General features: G+C 38.3%; 1 protein-coding gene across 1 annotated transcript in view; it reads right to left on the bottom strand.

Moving 5' to 3' along the window:
• Positions 1–23,284, bottom strand: part of LOC139723367 (cyclin-dependent kinase 14-like) — a 124,680-nt gene that overhangs the window by 9,846 nt on the left and 91,550 nt on the right. The window contains exons 3-5 of the mRNA XM_071634622.1: positions 11,665–11,756; positions 11,103–11,277; positions 7,621–7,807 (exon numbers count right to left, since the gene is read on the bottom strand). Of these exons, the coding sequence (XP_071490723.1) occupies positions 7,621–7,807; positions 11,103–11,277; positions 11,665–11,756 (454 nt within the window). The remainder of the gene's footprint in view (positions 1–7,620; positions 7,808–11,102; positions 11,278–11,664; positions 11,757–23,284) is intronic.

Below are 23,284 nucleotides of genomic sequence, written 5' to 3'. Positions count from 1 at the left end.
TCTATCTCTAAATCATACCAAAACATATTCAATTTGTTTGAATATTCTTCAAAATTATACTAAATATGTATGCAATACAATGTGAAAATTTCATAGATATTGCTCAAATAATAAGAAAGTTACGGCCATCCAAAGTTGACATTCAAGCATGTCAAGAATGTGCAGGTGGAAGTGTGATGTACGCCCTCTATTGTTGAATAATCTCATTTAAACATTTCAGTCATCATAATTTGGTTCCAAAAGCATGAGAATGAAGTTGGATGTGATAAAGTGGGTCATCTAGACCAGTTTTGTGGGTAGAATTTTAAAAAATGCATTAACAGGTCAAAGAGTGTCCTATGGTGGCAAAAAAAAATCTGTTGCCAAGGCAACGCATGATGGAAATGTCAGAATCTCCTTAAAATGTAATATTTGATACAATTGTTCACTTATCATGATTTAAATGTCAAATTTAAATGAAGAGTATTGAATTCTTTGAATGATATACCAATCATCACACGGAATTTATACTAATCTTCATATCAATTTTGAGGTCAGGGTTGTAGTTTTTGCAGCGCGCTGCTGGGGGGGGGGGGGCGAGTAGAAAAAAATCATTGGTTCACATAGGAGTACAGTACAGTACTAGTACTAGTATATTATTTGGGTATACGGTGCACGTTTTCGATCGAGGGCATGCGAATAGCTTGAATCGAACAATAGGATTTCGTAATACTGGGGCCCTGTTTAAAATTGTATACTAGTAGTTGATTTCAACTGTAAGTCTATAGGCCAGGGAATTGAGGCTGAATTTTGGGGTCAACTGGCAACTATCTTATAACAAACACATTTTGTATTTGAAAGTATACATACCTGTATGCCGAAATGACATCATCAACATGGCCACCCCACAAACCAGATAAATGAATGGGAATTTTAGGATACCTCAAGTGTTCATTATACAACTGACATTAATCATGAGATAAGTTTCTAGTGTATGTATTATTCCTGCCTTTCTTCAAACAAAATTGGGCACATTTGTTACCTCTTTTTCAAAAAATCTAAGCCCAAATTAGGTCATTTCTATGGAAACTTTATGCTAAAAACAATGCTTTTCTCAAACAAAAAAATGCAACACCTTCTCAACGTTAAACACCATTTTAAACTTACATAAGTATGCAAATTCATAGCTATTTAATTGACTGGAGTTGAGACCTAACCTGTTAGAGACCATAGCTACCATGGTTACACTCAAACTAATTGCCTGTAGCCATTATAACACAGCTGTCCAGAAATCACAATTTTCATTATTAGTGGTGTATTATATTATATATTCCATCCCAGTAGCTGGATTTTTTGTTGTTTTGCATTTGGCACAAGCTGACATTTCGTTCAAGTCAATTAGGCACAGAACATAGATTAAGTCAATTTCTCATAAAATGAGACCCTCCTCTATATAATACCTCCGCCCCCAATCCCAATAAAAATGGTTAGTTCATGCCTTTTCCTTTCTTGCAGTCCTGTAGGGTGTTTCAACAAACTTTTCATTGGTTTCAGTTTCACTTCACTGGTTTCAGTCTCGCTATCTCACTTTTCTGATTGGTATGTTTCAATCACGAGGACTTGCTAAGTGAAACTGAAAACACTAAGTGGCACTGATCTCACTGAAATCAATGTTGGTGAAACGGGTCCTGCATGAACTTCTGTACGATACCAGAGCAAGCTCATTATACCCGATGGACTACTACAACAAATACTGTACTTCTGAAAGAAATGACGCACTGTTAACAGACATCGGATACACATTTTGTCATAGATCACATTAGTCCAGTCAAAATAGGGTTTCACCCAACATTAATTGCAACAGTAGGAATTCCACTGCAGTGCTATAGTTGTTATGGGCTCCTAAACACCAAACTAAAAGTCCCAAGAAATCCAGTGGGGCAAAGTGGCTAAATTTCCATAATATGCAAATTAGCTCCCATTATGATAAAAATACAGTGTTTCCATGAAAACTAGGTTTCTAGTTTTCAGAATGGAACACCGAAAGTGTTGAAACTTATGTTTACAATGTCACTAGTGCGATGCAAACATTTCACCATGTACATAGTCTGGGCCTCATTTGCATAATATGCAAAGGGTTCCGAGCCAACGGAATATTCTGATGCATCAAAGTGCCCGATATGAGCATATCAAGAGTGTTCAAATATGATATTTCAGTTTCTCTTCACCAAAAACAAACTTTACAGCATTAGTAAACTAGCATGAATTATTATTATAAGATTAGAGTTTGTTATCAGACAGAATCTGCTTATCCATTAATATTTCGTAGAATCAAAGTACGAAATTAAACAAGTGTCAACATCTATAATTTGTCTACAGTAATTTTGTAATGAATGAACTCTATTTGGAGGGTGCACCCTCCAAATAGAGTTCATTCAAACCATGGTTTGTTCGAATCTTGATGATTAAGCTCTTGCATCCTTGAGGATTTTGAGATATTGAAGATGGCACGGTCAAAGGAAACCCTGTGGGTAGTGCCCAAAGTTACCCCAGTCGAGCATATTATCCCACGACCATTAATTTACAAAACATGCATCAACCAACACGATTTCCGTTGTTCTAAGCGTACAAGATTTTATTCTAAATTCGTTTCGCCGTCTAGCAAAGACTTTGTTATTTCCATGAAATACAATTGGCATTGACAGCGGAGACATTTTTCTACAATGTGTACATCTTTAAAAAGTGGTGCACAGTCAAAGTGGCTCGCATGCAGGGAGGTATCCGAATTTATCCCTATACCCTCACGGCTCGGTACAAGATATATACACATGTGAATACAGCTGTTTGAAGCGAAAAAAAAAAAAAACCTCTGTGCATAACGTCCTATTCATTTCATTTCCATTAAAATTCAGTGGAAGTTCTCGAAGAATTGTTGTTCTACAATATCTTGGTATAAGGTGAAAATGGTTCACATACGAAGACAACCACGTGGAGGGTGCCCAAAATTACCCCACCCAAAGACAGTCTAAGACATGCAATAATCATGTACCAGCGCAAATACATGAATATGTTCTATGGATACATGCCTTTAAACAGTCCTTCTGGTCCTCTAGCCCAGAAACTTTTATTTAATGAAATTCAATGGAGTCAACAGACGATGTACAAGTGTATTACTCTGTAATTTTTACTTACACTGACATAGTTAAAGTGGTTATCATTCGAAGGGAGCCTATTATATGGGAAGTGCACACATTAATTGCCTCTATACATGACCTTTGTAACGCAAATATCAACGCAATTATAGTATATACAGTCGTTCCAAAAGTGCATGTCTAAAAAAAAGTCGTTCCTTGAGTTTTAGGACTATCACTTGAGTTTTGTGATTATGTATAATCATCGTATGGTGCTATAATCATTGTACATTCTTCTCATTCGACATAATTTTACGCACCTCATTTTCTGTTACACAGAAAGTGATGTCTATCTGTTCTTGTCGAAAAATGAAATAGAAATTGAATTGAATTCTATTGAACTGGATTCCTGCCATATCAAGACACTTTTTTTCTTTAAAAACCGCCGGGGTAGAGATAAAATAACAACATTGATCCATAATTTCTATGCAGTCCAAAGGGTTCACTTGCAGAGACCACCTTGTGGGAGGTGCTCAAACTAATCCTAAAGGCAATGAAAAACATGCAGTTTACACTGTACAACCGCGAAAATCTTCCATGGTTACATGCCTCTGAAAAGCTCTTCAGCTTGTGTAGCACATACGCTTTCGTAAAATGCAATTAAGGTGATATAGGACAGGCGCGCCGGAAGCAGTTTTGGATTGGGGGGGCAAACATTTTAGGGGGCTCAAGATTAGACCATGCATATGTTACACAATATACACATACACGCACACACACACACACACGCACACAAATCTATTATATATATATATATATATATATATATATATATATATAATATATATATATATATATATATATATATATAATATATATATATATATATATATATATATATATATATGTAAAGTGGCGTACGGTGGGTCGAAACATGGGGGGAACCATAAAGTAATTTTGACGGTCTGTATGCTTGTGCGTGTGTGCGTGAGCAATAATGGGACTTCAATACATTACGGAATGTGATACATTCAACAACGCAGTCATTGAGGAACATTGTAAGTTTTCCTTACATGGATTATGGAATGACGGTGTGAAACGATCGACAAATTATATACTGTTAGCAACATAAGGTGAATGCAATAACAATAAAATGCGAGCGAGCGAAGCGAGCGAGCTTGAAAATTTTGATATTCTACAGTTCCAAAACTGGAGTTTTAATTGTAGCTATATATTTCGCTTTGGAAATAAATGGGGGCGCATCGGGCGCAACTGCTGGCAATTATTGGCAGCAACATTAGGAGAATGGCATAACGATTCAATGCGAGCGAGCGAAGCGAGCAAGCTTGAAAATTTTGACATTCTACAGTCCCAAAACTGGGGTTTGTAGCTATATCTTTCACTTTGGAAATTAATGGGGCGGCGCATCGGGCGCAACTGCTGGCAATTACTGGCAGCAACATTAGGAGAATGGCATAACGATTCAATGCGAGCGAGCAAAGCGAGCGAGCTTGAGAATTTTGACATTTTACAGTCCCAAAACTCCCGTTTGTAGCTATATCTTTCGCATTAAGGAGGGGGGGGGGGGCATCGGGCGCAACTGCTGGCAATTACTGGCAGCAACGTTAGGAGAGTGGCATAACGATTCAATGCGAGCGAGCGAAGCGAGCGAGCTTGAAAATTTTGACATGTTAAAGTCCCCAAACTCCTGTTTGTAACTATACCTTTCGCTTTGGAAATTAAGGGGGGGGGGGGGCATCGGGCGCAACTGCTGGCAATTACTGTCAGCAACATTAGGAGAGTGGCATAACGATTCAATGCGAGCGAGCGAAGCGAGCGAGCTAGAAAATTTTGACATTTTACAGTCCCCAAACTCCCGTTTGTAGCTATATTTATCTTTCGCTTTGAAAATTAAGGGTTGGGGGCATCGGGCACAACTACTGGCAATTACTGTCAGCAACGTTAGGAGAATGGCATAACGATTCAATGCGAGCGAGCGAAGCGAGCAAGCTTGAAAATTTTGACATTCTAGAGTCCAACAACTGCCGTCGTAGCTATGTTTTTCGCTTTAGAAATTAAGGGGGAGGCGCACCGGGCTCAACTGCTGGATGCGAGCGAGCGAAGCGAGCGAGCTTGAAAATTTTGACATTTTACAGTCCAAAAGCTGCCGTTTGTAACCATATTTTTTTCCCTTTTATTCATATATATACATATTTATCTTATTTTCTTTGTTTATTCATTTATTTTTATTATTATTATTTTTTTTTTTTTTTTTGGGGGGGGGGCTTTTTGGGGGGGCAAAAATGCGTTTTGCCCCCCCACTTTTTGGATTGGGGGGGCGGCCGCCCCCCCTGCCCCCCCACTTCCGGCGCCTATGATATAGGAGACGTTGCTTTTATACAATATCTATTTTTTTCAAGCCCTTCGGAAGTGCCCAGATCACCCCTGCCCTGACCGTCGTGGTCCCAAAACAGATTAACAAAACATACATTATACAATTGTAATATGCCACAGTAAACTCACTTATGCATGTAAAGTCGTTGCCGAGTGGTAAATAAAGACACTTTACTTTTCATGATTTTTAAATTGTATAGAGACACTGCTTTACAATCACCATAGTCAAAGGGGTGCATATTCAAAGGCAACCGAGTGGGATTTGTTCAAAACCATCCAACCCCCAGGGCAATATAGGAAACATGCACCAGCATATAGCACAAATATGTTTCAATTTACCATGCCTTCACATTGTCGTCACGGTTGTACAGCGATTGCCCTTTTGTTTGTATGAAATGCAATATAATTACAAAAAGTAAAAATGCTCTACATTAACTATATTTTTAAAAGGGTCAACATTCAAAAGCAATCCCCTGGGAAGTGTCCAAAATAAACACCGCCGCTCAAGCCCCGTAATTACATCACACGGATACTATGAACGCAAATACCGACGTTCTTTCGTGCATGGTTTTAGAAGTAGTTCCAGCAATACAGCTACGCACTTTTATATCAATAAATGTCATGGAAATGATAGGAGAAGCATTGCTTCAAAATATCTATTTAGTGAGAGGATGTACAGTAAATGCCAATCCTGTTGGATGTGCCCCAATTCCCCCCCCCCCCCGGATCCGCCACCTTCAGTGCAGAGGCATGAAAATATACCTCATGAAATATTGCAAATTTAGATTAAATTTGGGTGCTTCTGTTTACTTTTAGTTTTCACCATCAATTAATTACATAGAACTAGACTCTAATATTACAGATCTATTGTAACGAATACAAAATTATGTGGAGTCAACAGAACTAAGGTCTACACCAAAACTAGTATTATGTTACAGACAGTATCATTCCATCAAACTAATCTTGTAATCTGTTACTTTCACACTCAGCAAAGTAACTATAAAAATAACAATCTATTCATAGATGTTCTCTTTAAATATTAGTAAATTCAACTCAATTCAACATAGCACATCAACAAGTTCTGATTTCATGTCATACCTAAATCCTAACACATTTTTAAACATGTGAGACTGAAGTTCACTGAACATAAACTTGTAGTGAAAAAGCTTCAATAGATGAAGGTTTTTTTGGTACTTTGCTTTCAGGCAAAAATAAATGTATGTTGCAGAATGGTTTTAAAAACAATAATATGACACAAAATGCAATCAGATACAAGGGTCAGAGGTTTGATTTATGGCAGATTTCATTGACTGATCCCGGTCTGATCCAAACAATAAAGCTTCTCACCAAAACTTTTGTCCTATTACAAGCAAGCTTGCTTATTCCTCCACAATAGAGGGCGCGCATCATCATCCATCTGGAAATTCTTGACCAATTCTTGACAGGTGTCAATGTCAACTTTTGATGGCCGTAACTTTCTTGTTATTTGAGCAATATCTACGAATTTTTCACATTTTATTACATAAATATTTGGTATAATTTTGAAGAATATTCAAACAAATTGAATGTGTTTTGGTATGATTTAGAGATAGATTAGTATTATGGTAAAAATGCATTTTTGCTAAAAAATGTGAAAAAATTGAATTCTGGCCTCAAAATAAATATGAAGATTGGTATAACCCCCTACATAATTGGTATCATCATATAGATAATTTAATTTTCTTTAATTTGATACCAAAACCATGATAATTGAACAATTTTATCAAAGGTTACATGTATTTTTATGAGATACTGACATTTTCACCATGCGTTACCATGGAAACGGATTTTTGACCACTATGGGACACGCTTTGACCTGTTAACATTGCATTTTTGAAATCTACGCACAAAATTGGTCTAGATGAAGTAGATTAAAAAAATATATGTTTGGGGTGCATGGGAACCCCCCTTTCCGACTGCACTAAAAGGGTTAAAATCACCACACAATCAGCTCTGCACATCTCTCAAGTTTAACCCTTCCACAGCCACAGAGAGGAGTATCTTGAATAAATGCTGTATAATTACGTGACAGTGGTTCTGGAAGTTTTAAAAAAATCATCAGGAAACTGACTCTCACCGAAATCTGCCAGCTTCAGTTCTCCGACCTCGCTGATGAGGAGGTTCTGGGGTTTGAGGTCTCGGTGGAGGATCTTCCGCCGGTGGCAGTAGGACAGCCCCCTCAGGAGTTGGAAGAGGAACAGCTTGACGTTGTTTGGGTTGAGACCACCGGGGTGTCTCTCCAGGTAGGTGCTGAGGTCTGTGTGCTGGGGAAAAGAAAAACCAACAACATTAATATAATAAAGCGAGGAAAGAAGGAATATTAACAAGCTTGGTGTGCCCTTCCATTGTGCTGCTGCATAACTATGCTCCCATCGATCTTTGACTGTAGAGATTCATCCAGGTGTTACATTTGAACTGCAAACATCTCTCCTCCTTCCTCTCTCTCTTGCATATCAAATTTGTCTTTGACGTCACAAAGTTATTAGTAGTTTCTAATCAAGTCACCTTATCATATACAGTAACACCATCAATCCTAATGGATAACAGGCATGTCACACACAAATTATGTTACAGGAGAGTTGGACAAATTGCTAATTTGCAACTGATTGTGACAAAATGAACTTTTAATCATCTGCTAATAAAATACATAGTACAATGTGACTAAGACAGGAAATCCAATATCAGAAATGGGTCAACATTCTTGCTTCGCTGTATAAGGTCTCCATGCAACATTTGGCTGACATGACATAAGGACCATATGAAGAGTTTGTTTGCAAAAACCTATAAGTCCATATTTGCCAAATGGAGGTATTTGCGATTAAAGGTCAAGAAAAATAAAGAGAATAATAAGAAAATTTTTGCTTCTTTTGACCATAACTTCAAAAATGTACCTTTATATGTAGTGACCAATATATCGTTTAAAAGGTATTATTTTGTACTTTATGACAGAGACTGTACTTCAAAATCTTCAAAAATGGACTTATCGGTTTTTGCCAACAAACTCTTCATATAATTTCCTAAAATGTGATAGAAGCTGGTCAAATATTCACGACAGACAAAACAGAAGCTCTTAAAAGAGAAGATTTACAACTTCTAGAAATGACTTACAACAGTCACAGTACACATATGACTCGGGTAACAACAGGTTGAGGAAATTAAGTAAAAGAATGGATGATGGGGAAGAGTTTTATTTGTATTGATGGACATACAATAAAGAGGATACAAGGAAGTATAAGTTTGAGTGATGTCAACAAAACCAAAGAAAGTAAGATATCACAGCAAATCTTTCAGGGGTGACAATTAACGCAAGAGTTATTTCATCCAGTCCCGTCGTTTAACTTTCGGCGCAATGACGCTTATTGACGTCAGTGTTAGGGTCATCAATCAGACAATGAGAGAGATAGAGAGAGAGAGAGACAGACAGACAGACGGAATGGGGGGGGGGGGGGGTAGACAACCAGCAACATTCCCGGAGCAAACAGACCATTCATCAATCCCTGTGTCACTGCTACATTTATTGGTGCTAGCATTTCGCGGAGGAAACTTCCAATGTGCTGCACAAACTGTCCTACAGCAGACGGGATATTTTTGCTGTATGTGTATCAGCCTTTATCTGTCTGAAGGCATTAGTCATCTAGATACTCTTTAGAGAAAGATGCAGTCTTTGGAAGTGCCTCTTTTTTGTGCGTTTTTGTTTTTGTAATCAAAGTTTGTGTGGCATCAATTCTTAAAGTCAAAGCTTCCACCAGTTTATGTGCAATAGACTGAACATAAATCTGAGGGTTAATAATTTACTCTGCATGTTAAAGGCATTTTGTGATAATGCAACTGTAACATTACAACCATCTGTTTCTTCAGTACTGGAATACAACTCCCACAAAGTTTTAATTTTATACGTATACACTCCTGTTTCTAACCCACTTTGATTTTTATCCTCAGGTTCAGTCATGGAGACCAACATTAATCTAGAATGATGAACCATCTATTCATTTCTACCTGTTTGCGTATTCATTGCCAGTAAATCCATATTCTAGAACACATACACTTGTATGCAAAGTCAACCCCCCCCCCCCCCCCCACACACACACACACTGGTATCGAAAAATGGTACATTGCTACATTGTGTAGCAACACAAACAGTAAATCTCTTGTAACTAGGTTTTGAAGACACTGGAGGAATGTGTTTCAGACGTTACGTATGAATACCATGGCAGCAGGTACACATAGCAACCATCGACAAGCAATTAGCCGGTAATTTGACACAGTAATTACCGAAGCGGGAAGGAAACGTTTGTTTTGACAATTACGGGGGTGGTGAGGTGTTAATCAAACCTCGTTTGCCAATCAAACCGTGGTTGGAAACACGGTTTCGATCAGGATGGAACATCTTTCTCCTAACATTCATGTTATTCGTTTCAAAAGGCTTCCTTCCACCCTGACCTGGGGTCGGGTGGGGCACAAGAGAATCTTAGCAGAAGATGGACATCACACAATGTGTCATATTTTAAAATACAGCAAACTCCTGTTATAACGAACAACGGTTATGACAAATCTTGTTACATCGAAGTAAAAATTAATGTCCCCAAATTATCATCTAAATGCCTTTATATCCTTTACTGTTTGGCTATAACCAAATGTTGATATAATGAAAGAAAGCTGGCGGTCCCCCGAGGACTTTGTTATAACCGGAGTAACCTGTATGTACTCAACAAATGAAGTCTAACCCCTTTCCATTCAGAATAAAACAACAACATGAGATTAAAGATTCATATAATCATTATGTCAGGGAATAGTGAAACTCCATGTGGCTTGCTTTCTAAAGCAAGCATATAGAAGTCTTGGGATATTTGGTCCTTAATCTGATCTACGTCCTCACTGGGCGCTTGTGAAATTCAACCTTCCGTGAACTCAGATGGACGAGACATCACCGCAGGAAATGTGGGCGAATCCAATCAAACGTTACTCTCCAAAGAGATTGACTGCTGCAAGTGTAATTATTTGCTGCGCTAATTGTGAACTATCAAAGCCATTAAGATATACAGATCACCATCTATCTGATGTGAAGGGCACCAGAGGAGGTACTTTGAGGACACTGACATTTTTCTGCATGTCCAGACCCGTTTCTACTTGTTTTGTTCCAATTAGATATTAATGGACTAAAATCCTTCTCCTCTTTCTATTTTCAGACTGAACTTGATGCCATGACAATGCATCTATAAATACTTTGTAAATCTGGCACAGTTCCAATAAATAATTGTTATTTTCATTTCTTCATTGTTTTTCTTCACTCCTAACAGAAATGACCAGAATAGCAAGTGCTGTAAACAAGTCTATTATTGCAAAATCTCATATTTATTGCAAAAGACAGTTTTATCTGAGATTCAGCTATCTCAACAGTTTTTTGAACAATTAAAGGCTTTAATACCAGGCTCCTATGAACAATGTATAGAGACAAACATGTAGTCTCTGCAAAAAAGATGAGTGGAGAGGGGGATATGCAACAATTGTACACGGTTGCCATGGAGACCTAGAGATGATTGGCTGAATTTGGAGACCTACCACGTATTCGAAGACGAAGGAGAGCGTCGTCTTGGTGTGGATGATGTCGTGGAGGCAGACGATGTTGGCGTGCTTCAGGTCCTTCAGTAGCGACGCCTCCCGGATGGCAGTGAAGGGTGTCCCCTCATCCTGCTGCAGCCGGATCTCCTTCAGTGCCACGACCTGTTGGTTGACACTGTGTGGAGGGAAGGAGGTTGTGTGCATGGGTGGCAGGTGGTTGTTTTTTTCAGGAGGGGGAGGGGTAAGGGAGGGGTGAGGGAGGGGAGTGGTTGAAGGATGGGGAGATGTCCAGAAAGGTGGGAGCAAGGAGAGAGGAAAAATGAACATGAAATTAATTTGTTGTTTAATGTTTGAATCCTAAACTTCTTTTAATGTGAGGCTAGAACTTCTGTAATCTTGATCACTGTTTCAGAATGACTTTTACCTGCCCAACACTTTGCACACAAATCTGCAAGTACACTTCCTACATGTTGGACAGTGCTGTTCAAGGTGGTTTGTTTGCTACTACTTATCAGACAAGTCATACTATGCAAATAAGAAATGATGCTCCTTCAGTTCTTACCTACTGACAGCTTTGTAGACTTTGGCATAGGATCCCTCGCCGAGCGGACAAATTTTCTTGTAGGTCTCGATCTTCCCAAAGGGTGAACAGGACTACAGCAAGGAGACAAGAAAAGATGACAGAACAAACTGGTAAATATGGGAGAGGGAGCAGACATGCAATATTCCTTGATGTTTTTTATAAGAACTATAAATATTATCACATACATGTAGATTATTACCATTTTTGTCATAACTATCATCATTTTCATCATCATGTTTATCTTTCGATGATCTCCTCTGTATACCATTCCTATCAGCATCATTACCATCATCAATGTCATTTATCATGATCATCACAGCCATGAAATCTGAATATTCATCTTCTCATAATCACCATCATCACTTTTATCATCATCATTAGCATAATCACCACCATCATCTCTATTGGTATTGCCATGGTGATGGCTTTGATTTCTCATCATCATCATCATCACTGTCATTTCCATAACCCACAATCATCATATCAACTTCATCAGCATCACAACAGCTATCATAAGTTTTCAACATCCTCGGTAAACAACACTTTAGTCATCTTCTTCTTTTGAAAAGTACTGTAGGTACTATGACCCATGAGACTTTGTATGAAGGACAAACCAGAAATCAAGAGGAAAACTACAAGATGCCAATGGAAGTGAGCCAAGGATGTGGGGGGAAAAAGGCTCTTAAAGTTGAAGTGCACGAAACCTGTTGATGACGTGCTTTTAGTTTCATATCCTACCTGGCAGTCACGCAGTCTAACTCTGAAAACAAACTCACACCTAGTCGAGTGGTTTAAACTCTCTCTGTCTCTCACTGTTCCTGTTGTTGAACAGTTTGCATGGATTGTGTGTTTCTACACGGAGGTTCATTTAGCCCAGCAGTTACGAGGGGGTGTAAAGGCTTTGCCCGTATGTGGGACATATATATTTATCTTGTGATCTAAGCGGATATTCCGTTGTCGAGGACGGGTATTGTTGTGCGCATTGCCACGCCGGGCCATTATGGGAAAATATTGAGATAACAAAAGATAGGCAGACGGAATGGAGACATAAAGACATTGGGCCAAATTTAAAAAAAGAAATGTCTATGCAGAATCAAACATAGAGAGATTGTATACTATAAATATATTTGTCTCCATGTATATGTTCTTGAGGGAAACAGAAAAGGAGAGAGAGGGGCAATATAATGGGTGCTAAGTACAATGTGTGTATATATATTTATATATATCATATTATACATGATCTTGAAAATTTGTCACTACATGACATGTATAGAATGAGGGAGCTAAGAAAAGTGTGTGTTGAATAAAAGTGGCTGTGAAGAAAAAGATAATGTACTAATGATCAAAGATCAGAGTGTAAGGACTTCACTTGTTATGGACACTAGTCAAAGAGCTACACTGGGTTTCTGTAGAAGAAGTCCGCAGTCAGACAGGCGTTAATGACTGGACTGGACAGCTGTGTACTAACTAATCCATCAGCTGAGGGGTATGAACTTTACATCAGACCTGTTAATCCTTACAGCACCAACATCATACAAATGCCTTGGAAACACTATGCAGGGATATCCACTGGCAGTTGCAGGGTTAAATGACTAAAAACTTAGCTCGACCCTGGATTACCTGTCATGAACAACACCCACCCCCCCCCCCCCCCATCCCTGGGTGTCAATCCCATTGTTTATATGAATATCAAATCTAGCAGAGGAAAACGCGCTACCGATTTGGAAAGCGGCCAAATGATTACCTCTGCTGACTCAAATTTGACTCAAATACAGAACCTGTGTCCACAGTATGTGCACGAAAATACATTGTTCTGTAATCATTGAGAAATGCTATGTATGAGGTAGGGTCATCAATTTTTCCCCATAATATTGTCAAAATATTCACATTTTTGTGAACTATCAATGTATCAATTAAAATTTTTGACTGTACATGACCTGCAAATACAGATTAAAACATCTATGGTATGCATATGTTTGTGACAATATTTTCAAAATATTCACATTTTTGTGAACTATCAATGTATCAATTAAAATATTTGACTGTACATGACCTGCAAATACAGATTAAAACATCTATGGTATGTATATGTTTGTGACAAAGTCCAATACACACATAATAGCAATGAAAAAAGTAATGACCATAACACAAACTATGTCAATACATGTAGTCAATACTGCTGTCATTATCTGAATTTTACTCTGATACTAGCCACCAATATAGTTGAAATAAAAAGTGATCTTAAATTAACAAATAAATTGATGATAATAACAATCATAGCAATGATACGGATAGAACAATACCAACAACAGTAAAAATGAATGTTACTCAGTCAGCCGGCTGTCTTATTTTTCTAATGACAGGAGTGCATTGGTCTGGGAGAGACTATAGTCTTCACAATCCTATATATAGGTGTTTCAAATTCTCTACCTGGCTATAGATAGTGCAAAAGGGATGTGCATTCAGATCCACCTCCTATTTTCAGTTTCTCCTGAGACCCCAGGAGGGGAATTAATTGGCAGTCATGTGACAATGAGAACGTCGTTGCGAGGAATATCCGCCATGCGCTCTGCCACGGGGATACCTCGCGCTTCAAGCCACCGGGCAGCTATTAAAGCCAGCGGGCTGGCATCTACTCGTCGGAAAACACCAAGTTGTTGACTCTCTAAGTGTATTGCGGGGAAGGAAGACCTTCTGAAGAGGGAACTTCCTTGTGGTTAGCCGTGACATTGAGCCAGACATTTTGTGCATCACCGTGGGAAACATGAGCTCTGAGATGGCTGCCCATTTTCATCTCTATCAGACAAACGACCCTCAACGATAAAAACTGAGTAAAAAACACTCCCTCCTCTTCATTTTGCATTTCTCGATCATTTATTAAGTACACGTATTTGCACAAACATCCTTTGGACATGGCACTGGGTGACCTTGTGAGATAACCATGGACCACTTTGCATTTTTGAAGATCGATATGGCAAAACAAAACAGAGCAACACAAAGCAAAATAACAACAAAAAAGAAACAACCTTTCTAGGTTTCTTCTAAGTGATGACCATTCAGAAGTTATCAGCAGAATGTTATTCAAGAGTCTGTATTCCTCTCCATCTTATTTAGATCTCTGGTTTAGATGGCATATCTTTAAAGTGTTGCATACTCTGGGTTTCACTGATTTCAATGGAACATGCAGTTTCTGTACAAGGAACAACAAATATCATTTGTAGTGGCCTGCCCTTATTCCTTTCTAACACTAACATGAAAATGTACCACACTGATGATCAAATATATGTTACATGCATGGAATTCATAGGGTGTGACCCTAACACCCAACTTCAAAATTCTCAAAAGTGGTATAATCCATTCCGAAATGCTCTCTGTTTTTTTTTTTTCAAACTTCTCAGCACATGCAAGATTTTGTTTCACTAAGAATCATACCAGCAGAACTGGATTACGGAAAGACGCAAAGAATTCCGGGAATCGTATGCTAGGCAGCGTTCACTTCCTGCATGTCGCATTGCAATACCAGATCACTTCCTGTTTGCCTATCTATCTATCCATCTATCTGTCTATCCCATATCCACATCTATGTCTGTAAATCTACGCCTCTCTACACAGATATCTTTCTCTTTTTAGACAACATGAAGCCGGATAAAATTATCACAAATCAGATACTTCTGTTCATAATCTTAACCAATATCTGTTGGATTTCCTGGTATATGTGATATGACCCATCCTCTCCGTGTACATGCAAATATCACAAATCCCAATACAGCGGAAATTATCCACATCCCACATGCCGAAAGAAATACTTCTGTGCTTTATAGTGCTATGTTTCATTCCAGAAACTTCTAACACATTACAGCACAGTGCCCTTTTCCTCAAACAGGCAAACAAACATACTAGCAATACATACAGTGTATAAACACATAGCAACATCCTGGTCATGTTTAAAGTCAAGAACTCTCAACTCTAACTTATCATCAGTGAAAGGGAATTCCGGCCCAGCTCATGTGAGTCACCAACCAAGAATGATTAAAACCTAATAAGGATCAGATGATAGCAGCTTATTATAGTGTAGCACGTTCAGTAATCACATAGAATATTAAGTCAATGTGTTTTATGAATTAGACAAAACAAATAACATACCTCATCATGTTATAAATGCTTTTAAATTACCTTGTACGTTTTCTCATATGAAAACAAAATATCCTATGTAACACATCTTTTCAAGGCAAGATAGATTATGAATAACAAATTCATAATGGCATTTGTTAAATTTGCTAGTTCAGTGAAAGCTAAATCATGTGAATCAGAAAATGCACACACACACACACACACACACACACACACACACACACACACACACACAATCAATTCATAGGCCGTACTTTTGAGTAATGAACAGAAAGGAAGCCTTCCTCTGCCCTAGCTTGCTATTCCCTCCTCCTCCCCCCCAAAAAATCCAACTACCATCCCAACCCTGAAGACTAACTTGCAAAATGTCAAAGTGGCGAGAAACAATAACAGAGATATTACACCCTCTGCCATTTATGTATACATATCTGAGCGGCGACATAAATTTTGAACAGACAGCCCTCGAGCACAGATATATGCAAGGCTCCTCACACAGCCAGCTGTTTCTTCTGCCTAACATCTCACACTATAGACAGATCATGGTCCTCTTCTATGATTTGTAGCTTTAACTCCTTTCACACCTGAAGATCGTCTGAACGTCATTGGCCCACCCTGAATTGTGTGAGGATTTGTGAGCTCCTTTGCCTCATATGTGTCATCTGTATCTTAACCTTCTCTGCAATATCCATAAATATATAACTACTTGGTGTAAACTCACAGAAAATTGTATGAAATGTACGCCGTCCTTTAGTAAGTTGGGTGTCACAAGAAGAAAGCTCCAGATTCTACAGGATTGATTTTCCTGCTTTTCTGTTTTGTATTTTCTCACAAAACTGACTTGTATCGAAAAGACTCTCTTGCGTTAAGATGCATTTCAAAATACAGCCTTACTCCCAACCCAGTTGAAAGGACAGGAGAAAATTCTTTGACTTCTGTGAATTTTGACTCACACAACAGAACTGATATGTTTAGATCCCTCTAGGGTTTATTAAGTTTTTTCAACTTTGCCAATTTTCTTGACTTGTCCAATGCTGACATAGGCAAGGTTGATTGTATTGAAACATCTTTCTTTAGAAAGTCAAACAGATCACTTGTCTTTTCTGTTCCTCCTTCAAACAAATTGTGTCACACCCTACAGATGACGAGACACAGATACCTACAGTTGATTAAGAAACAAATTTACAAAAACAATATTTTTCAAAAAGGCATCTTGACAACAAAATTGCCATAGCAATTTCAATCAGGATGTATGAAGTAAAAAGATGAATGCGTCATCAAGACAGGACCACAATTATCAGTAAATCAGGCTTCCCTTGCAAATATCGACCATCTGTTACGTAAACTAATCCGCCCATTATTGTGAATATCTGTTTTGTTCACAGACATTCTGATGTTATCTTGCTTGTCTGTTCTCAGGAATTATCTGTCCTATGGATAATCTCATGATGTCACATCCATTTGTGACAATCATCTGTCATCACTCTCGCATTTTAATTTGTGAGCAAGCACTTTAACCCCTTGAGGATGAGCTGACTTTAGTAGAATATGCATTTCCAATAGACACCTGCCCAGGTATACTGGGCAATAGTCTTCGATGGGTTAATCATAATCTTAGTCATGTGGAGTGATCACTCCCTGTGTGTAGCTATAGAGGACAATAAAAAAAGACAGACACAAAACAACTAGTCTCCCCACTCACGAATGCAGACACAATGTTATATAGGCCTACATCCACTTACAGAAATTTCTTTCCATTCACTGCTTTGGAAAGAGACTTCAAATCCAGCCATCATGAAAACAAAATGGAATAGACGCAAAAATCCATCAACCCGCGGAACATTCTTTCATTTCTTCTGTAACATGTCAAGTTGTAAAACTGAATCCTGATTAGATTTTTTTTTCCTCACAATTGAAAGAACATCATGCAGCTACTGCTGTAATGAAGAAAAACTATATTCATTCCCCCATATAGAAATACCAAGGGGCTTCAAAGCTCCTTGAAAATACTTATTAAACCTACAAAAAGGTATTTGAGGAATGGACACAGGATGAGGATGTTTAATTTCCTAGCGGGAGGGAACGTTTACTTTCAGATTTCCTTTACATCAATTTGAATGGTACTTGATAAAGGGGGGGGGGGGGAATTGGCACACTTCTGATGTTATGCTTAAGCAGACTACAATATCGGATTCCAGGTTCAAGTGGAAAGTTCAGCGTAATTACCGACTTCATTAGCTCGACGCTAGAATAGCTTTTGACAAATTAATTTCAACGCTGTCAAAACCCCCTGCATGTACATCTCCAGGCGGAAACGCCCCAAGCTACAGCCCCCTCCCCTCAATTTAGACAATTATGTCCGAGGGGTGCAGCCACATCCTGTCCAAATTTCCAGATGAAAAATATCTTTGGCAAGTGAACCTACTTTGAATTTGGGAACGACAATGCTCTTTTTCCCCGTGCAAGTACTTGTTGAGTTCAAGCAGATCTCTGATAAGTTTGCAGGATAGCAAATGATTTATATCACAGCAGTGCCCTTCTTTGAGCTTTAGACCTAATTTTGATATCATTTCAATAGAAAAGAGGAAAAAGATATGCAAAGGGGACAAACTGTCTGCATACTGCGAAGCCTGGGAATGTCATGGGAAGTTCACAGTCAAATCTCCATGGCATGGTGCGTCAGATAGGAAAAGGGATTTATTCTCCAAGAGCCCCTTAGTGGACTCAAATTAGGTCTCAGGAACTTTAAATTTAATTCCTAGAGGCACTCAAGTCTGCCAGGGGAGGGGAAAAATGACGTAAGGGATTAAATCCCTCAAGTTTTTTTTTTTTTAAATCCAGTGCATCACATTAGTCCTTGTAGTTTCCTCTCCAGAATCTGGAACACTTTTTCCCCCCAAAGACATTGGTAGGGCATATACATCAACTTTGAGCCACTGCACATGTAATTTTCTTTATCAAAGTTTGCTTTATTCATTAAAGATTCTTGAACATAGTGCGAAATGCAATTTTAGCAGCAGACGCCAGAAGGGGCTATCTGTCCCGATTCTTTGACAATTTGTACAATTTTTGACAACTTATCTCTAATTTTTTCTGATGTATAAGATGGAAGTTGTATGTTCAGTGCATAGAGAATCTTGAATGCGGCACCACAGTGTTGACTACCATAAGTACATACAGAAATATCTGATCTAGATTGATTTTTTTTTGTTTGTATTTTTCTTTTGCTTTCCACATCCACCTATTGTATGTTAAGTCACCCTAAGCTCTCCTTGAAATCAACACTAAAAGGGACCAAGCCCAGTAGATTGAGAATGTCTTATTTTTAATGTAATTGATGTTTTCTCACCTATTCTATAATTGGTATGCACTTTCAGGACAAATTCATACCCCATAATCTACACTTAATAAAACATCACTAACAAAAATAAAAATAAAATAAAATATATCAATATACAAAATACATCAATAAGACATCGGTCATTCGACATAAAGTAACTCCTCCTTTGATGCAAAGAAACTAATAGAAATAAAAATATTTCTATGAATGAAATGAATATCACCACACATCCCACTTGAAATCCGTAAATGTACATTAAGGGGCTCTCATCCTTTTACGATCAGGTGACATAGATGTCAGTGTATTTTATAAATAGGCACATGTAATTGCGAGCATTACTTTCGATAAAGTGTATATATGACATCTCTGTACTCTAGGCTGAAGCGACAAGAGGGTGGTTTCTCTTTTTCTTTATTGTCCAGGATATCAACGAGGACTCTGAAAAGAAGTTTTACTTTCACAAACAATGATAAATGATGTGGTCTTGGGTGCATGTGAACTCTTCTCTAGTTTTTATTCCCAAATGACACTCCCTTGTCAAAGCCACCAGGAGGCCATAAATACAGTTGTGATTCGGGAGCTCATTAAAGAATTTGGGAATGAGACCAAAGAGGCCCCACTATTACACATTCAGAGACATGAGGAAGTCTGACATAAGTAAAATCCCCCACTGGACTCGCTAAGACCACTCGACAGTGGTTTCAAAAAGCTATTACTGCTCTCTTTCAGTCTTCCTACGTTGGGTTTTATTACGTCATGTGTGAATAACCTCATCAAGAAGTAAAAGAAAGAGAGGGACACTAAGGGAAGGAGATATCTACAGATGTTCAGATATGAAAGCAAGTTGAGCAATACAACATAGCAAGAACAGAATCAGATGTATGGATTGACAATATCAAAACAAAATGTGATATGCCTGATACATTGTAGGTGCACAGAATGCTTTCTCAACTTTAATATGCAAGGGGGATTAAACAAAAATGATTATAGAAAGAGAGAAAGGGTAAGTGCTTGAGAGGTGTTCAGAGCACACACAAAAAAAATGATGAAAGCAAAAGAGAGAAAGAAAAATAATACATGTTGTTCTCACAAATCTAATGCCAAGAACTGTGTGAATGACAACTGATCTAACAGCTCTTAGCAAATCTCAGATGAAGTGTAATAATTTGGATACAAAAAGTACAACAGCATGGATCAGAGACGAAAATGGCCTCAACCTAGGACCTGCCAGCACTATTCCTCTACAAGATTTCTTCTTTCTTTAATTCTTTTGTTTTATTTGGGAAATAATTGTTGAAATATATACACAGACTTCAGAGCACCCAGTCTGATAACTGAGTTTATGGTTAGCTCTGAAAGTATGCCCTTTCATAACCTGATCTGATTTCTGTGGTAATGACTCCGATCTACTTTGATTGAACATCAAAGACAGAGCTATCGGTCTAGACGACTATACAAACTATCCATTCATGGGACAACAAGGTCTTACAACCATGAATTTCAATGCTTATCTGATTGTAAGTCATGTGCAGCATAACTTTCCTACCTTGCAGTACTTCACTGAAGTTTTACTGTCGTGCTTGCATGTCCTGGCCACCTTGACGGGGGCAGGTCGGTAGATCCGCTCATGGCGCCTGGCGTATCCAGACCCCGTCTGGGGCATGGTAAGAATGGTGGACACTATGGCCGGCATGGTGGAAAAGTTTGACTAATCCTTGTTTCTCTCCTTGTAAGAAATTCAAGTGAAGCACAAATATCACAGCAGTTGTAAAAACAGCCTGCGTGATCTACTATAAAATCTGTCACACTTTTATCTCTTTCCTTGGCAAAGAGCTGGTAGGTTGGAACCAGTATGAGATGATGCCCTCGGACCCTCGTTGGAAGCGATAAGCAGCATCCAAACAGTAAACAGGAGCTCAGGCAACGGTGCGTCCTACCAACAGCTGAGGCAATCGGAGAGTGTCTGCTCCACTGTCTAAACCACTCTCTTTAATGGCTACGCACTGGCACATGTGACGAGTTCCCCGCCGGCAAAATACCCGCCGCTCCCCGCAAACTACCAACGACTTCCTCTCTCACTCAAACGCAAAAAGCTTGTTTGTGACTGGCTGGATTTGTCAGAGCCGTGTATGTGACGCATCGTTTGAATTCTAACTGCCGGGATAGATAGTACCAGTCTGTATATATTAGCACAGAACACTGGAAAAAAAGTCTGACTATAGCACATGGTCAGATTGTAAACTCCCTACCTACTGCATAGTCATGAAGAGAAGCTCTTGCTAACATTACAGTGTGCATTGACCAATCATGAATTAGTTAAGACATACTCTCTGTTTGAATTGGTTGTGCAATCAAACATGTGGCTACTGTATTCCCCCTTTCAATGAACTGTATTAGCCAATCATCATCCACCACAATGCATTCAGTTGTGCATAAATATTCATGAGTTGATAGACAGGAAACCACTTGGTTACCCAGGCAGGAAGTGAAGCGTTTCATCAACGCAGCGTTACATCCACGTTGGCGACTATTTGATGCAGCTTGACTCAACGGGCTAAAACAGAGGTGTTGAAATCTTGAAACAAAGAACTATATTTAGCACCCAATTGGAATTAAACTACTCTCAAATGAAGGCAATACTGAACAAGTGATGTGATTGTATTGCTTCCACATGTCACAATACCAGATAAAAATTGAACAACTTTATTTATAGTACTTATATCATGCAGTATCATTTATATTGCCTGAACTGCTTTAAAAAAAATCAATCAAGTAGAGGAGAAAAAAAGAATAATGAAAAACTTTTTACTTACAACTTACAGAACTGAGACACAGTGGATGTTAGGCAGTTCACCGAATCTGCAATCATCAACGCCCAAATTGAAATATATATGACCCTAATTTGGAAGCATGATGTCACAGTCATTACAACAGTAACATCAAATTGCACAGTACTACACAGCAACCTAAAATGCTGCTCTTGCCCAATAATGCGCAGCAACATCAAATTAGAGTAAGGTGATTTGCCACATCTTTCTTGGTCTCATGAGTGAACAGTAATTTCACGGGTAAATCTGGCTTTATATTCTCTCTGATGTTTTCCCTACAGCAGACTGCGCAATGGATCATTAATAGCAATTTCTAAAAACAAATTGAAATAGATCTTCTATATACACATTCTAGCATGCTGCTGTCCACTTTTGGGCCACTGTATTTGGATATATCCCCCTCCTCCACCCATCCCCTCCCCCTCCCCCTTCACCCATCAGGTCTTCCAAATAATGGTAGGATTTTGCTGCAGAATCAACAGCATCAAAGATGATGTCTTTGATACATCACATGTCTTTGCATAAAAGAAAATGCATTTTTCAAACTTTCCTATCCATTTTCTTAATTTCAAAAGTGCTATCAAGTATAGTAGCCTTAAAAGAAAAAAAAGTAAAAGAGGGCTAGGGTGATATGTTTTGATGTAAATGTTACATCATGAGCATGAATATCACATTTTTCATAACTGTTGCATTATCTCAACTAAGAGCGCATTACCCATTTATCCATTGATACTGTCACATTTCTCAATAAGCCTCGGATGACCTCACTCTATGACAGCTCTACTTTATCAACAATTCAAACAGCAGTTATCATGGATGAATGACAAAACAGGAATATCTAATTTACAACCAGCTATATAGTTTGTAAATGAATTTGACAAGTCCACTTGTTTTCCTTTGTTCATATGGTGCCCCAGTCTCATATTCTAATGTATGTGACAAATCATTATTTTCAAGCTATTTAGCCAGGAAAAATAAAATGTTTCAATCTTTTGTAGCATAAGAATGATTTTTGTCATTCTTTTTTAAATATAAAATCAATGAAAAAGCATTCAGTGAGGCCATCAGATCATCTACTCACTGGTCTGCACATTCATATCAACTACTCAAAAACAGTTTTGCAAAGTATTAGCAAGTCTTTAGAATTTCATAACTTCCTTGCTTTTGATCTGATTTTGATCATATTTGCAATGTAGTGCTTGATTAATGAATTTTACTCTTTCTTCTCAGAGTATCTTTGACTTAAATGTAACTTCCCTCTAAAGTATCATGACAACTAAAGAAATTTTTCTCAGCTTTAATC

The sequence above is a fragment of the Diadema antillarum genome, unplaced genomic scaffold, assembly GCF_040938485.1.
Source record: "Diadema antillarum isolate AM-2024a unplaced genomic scaffold, OU_Dant_1.0 scf00000187, whole genome shotgun sequence".
Lineage (NCBI taxonomy): Eukaryota > Metazoa > Echinodermata > Echinoidea > Diadematoida > Diadematidae > Diadema > Diadema antillarum.
This window is presented reverse-complemented; position numbering and strand designations above follow the sequence as displayed.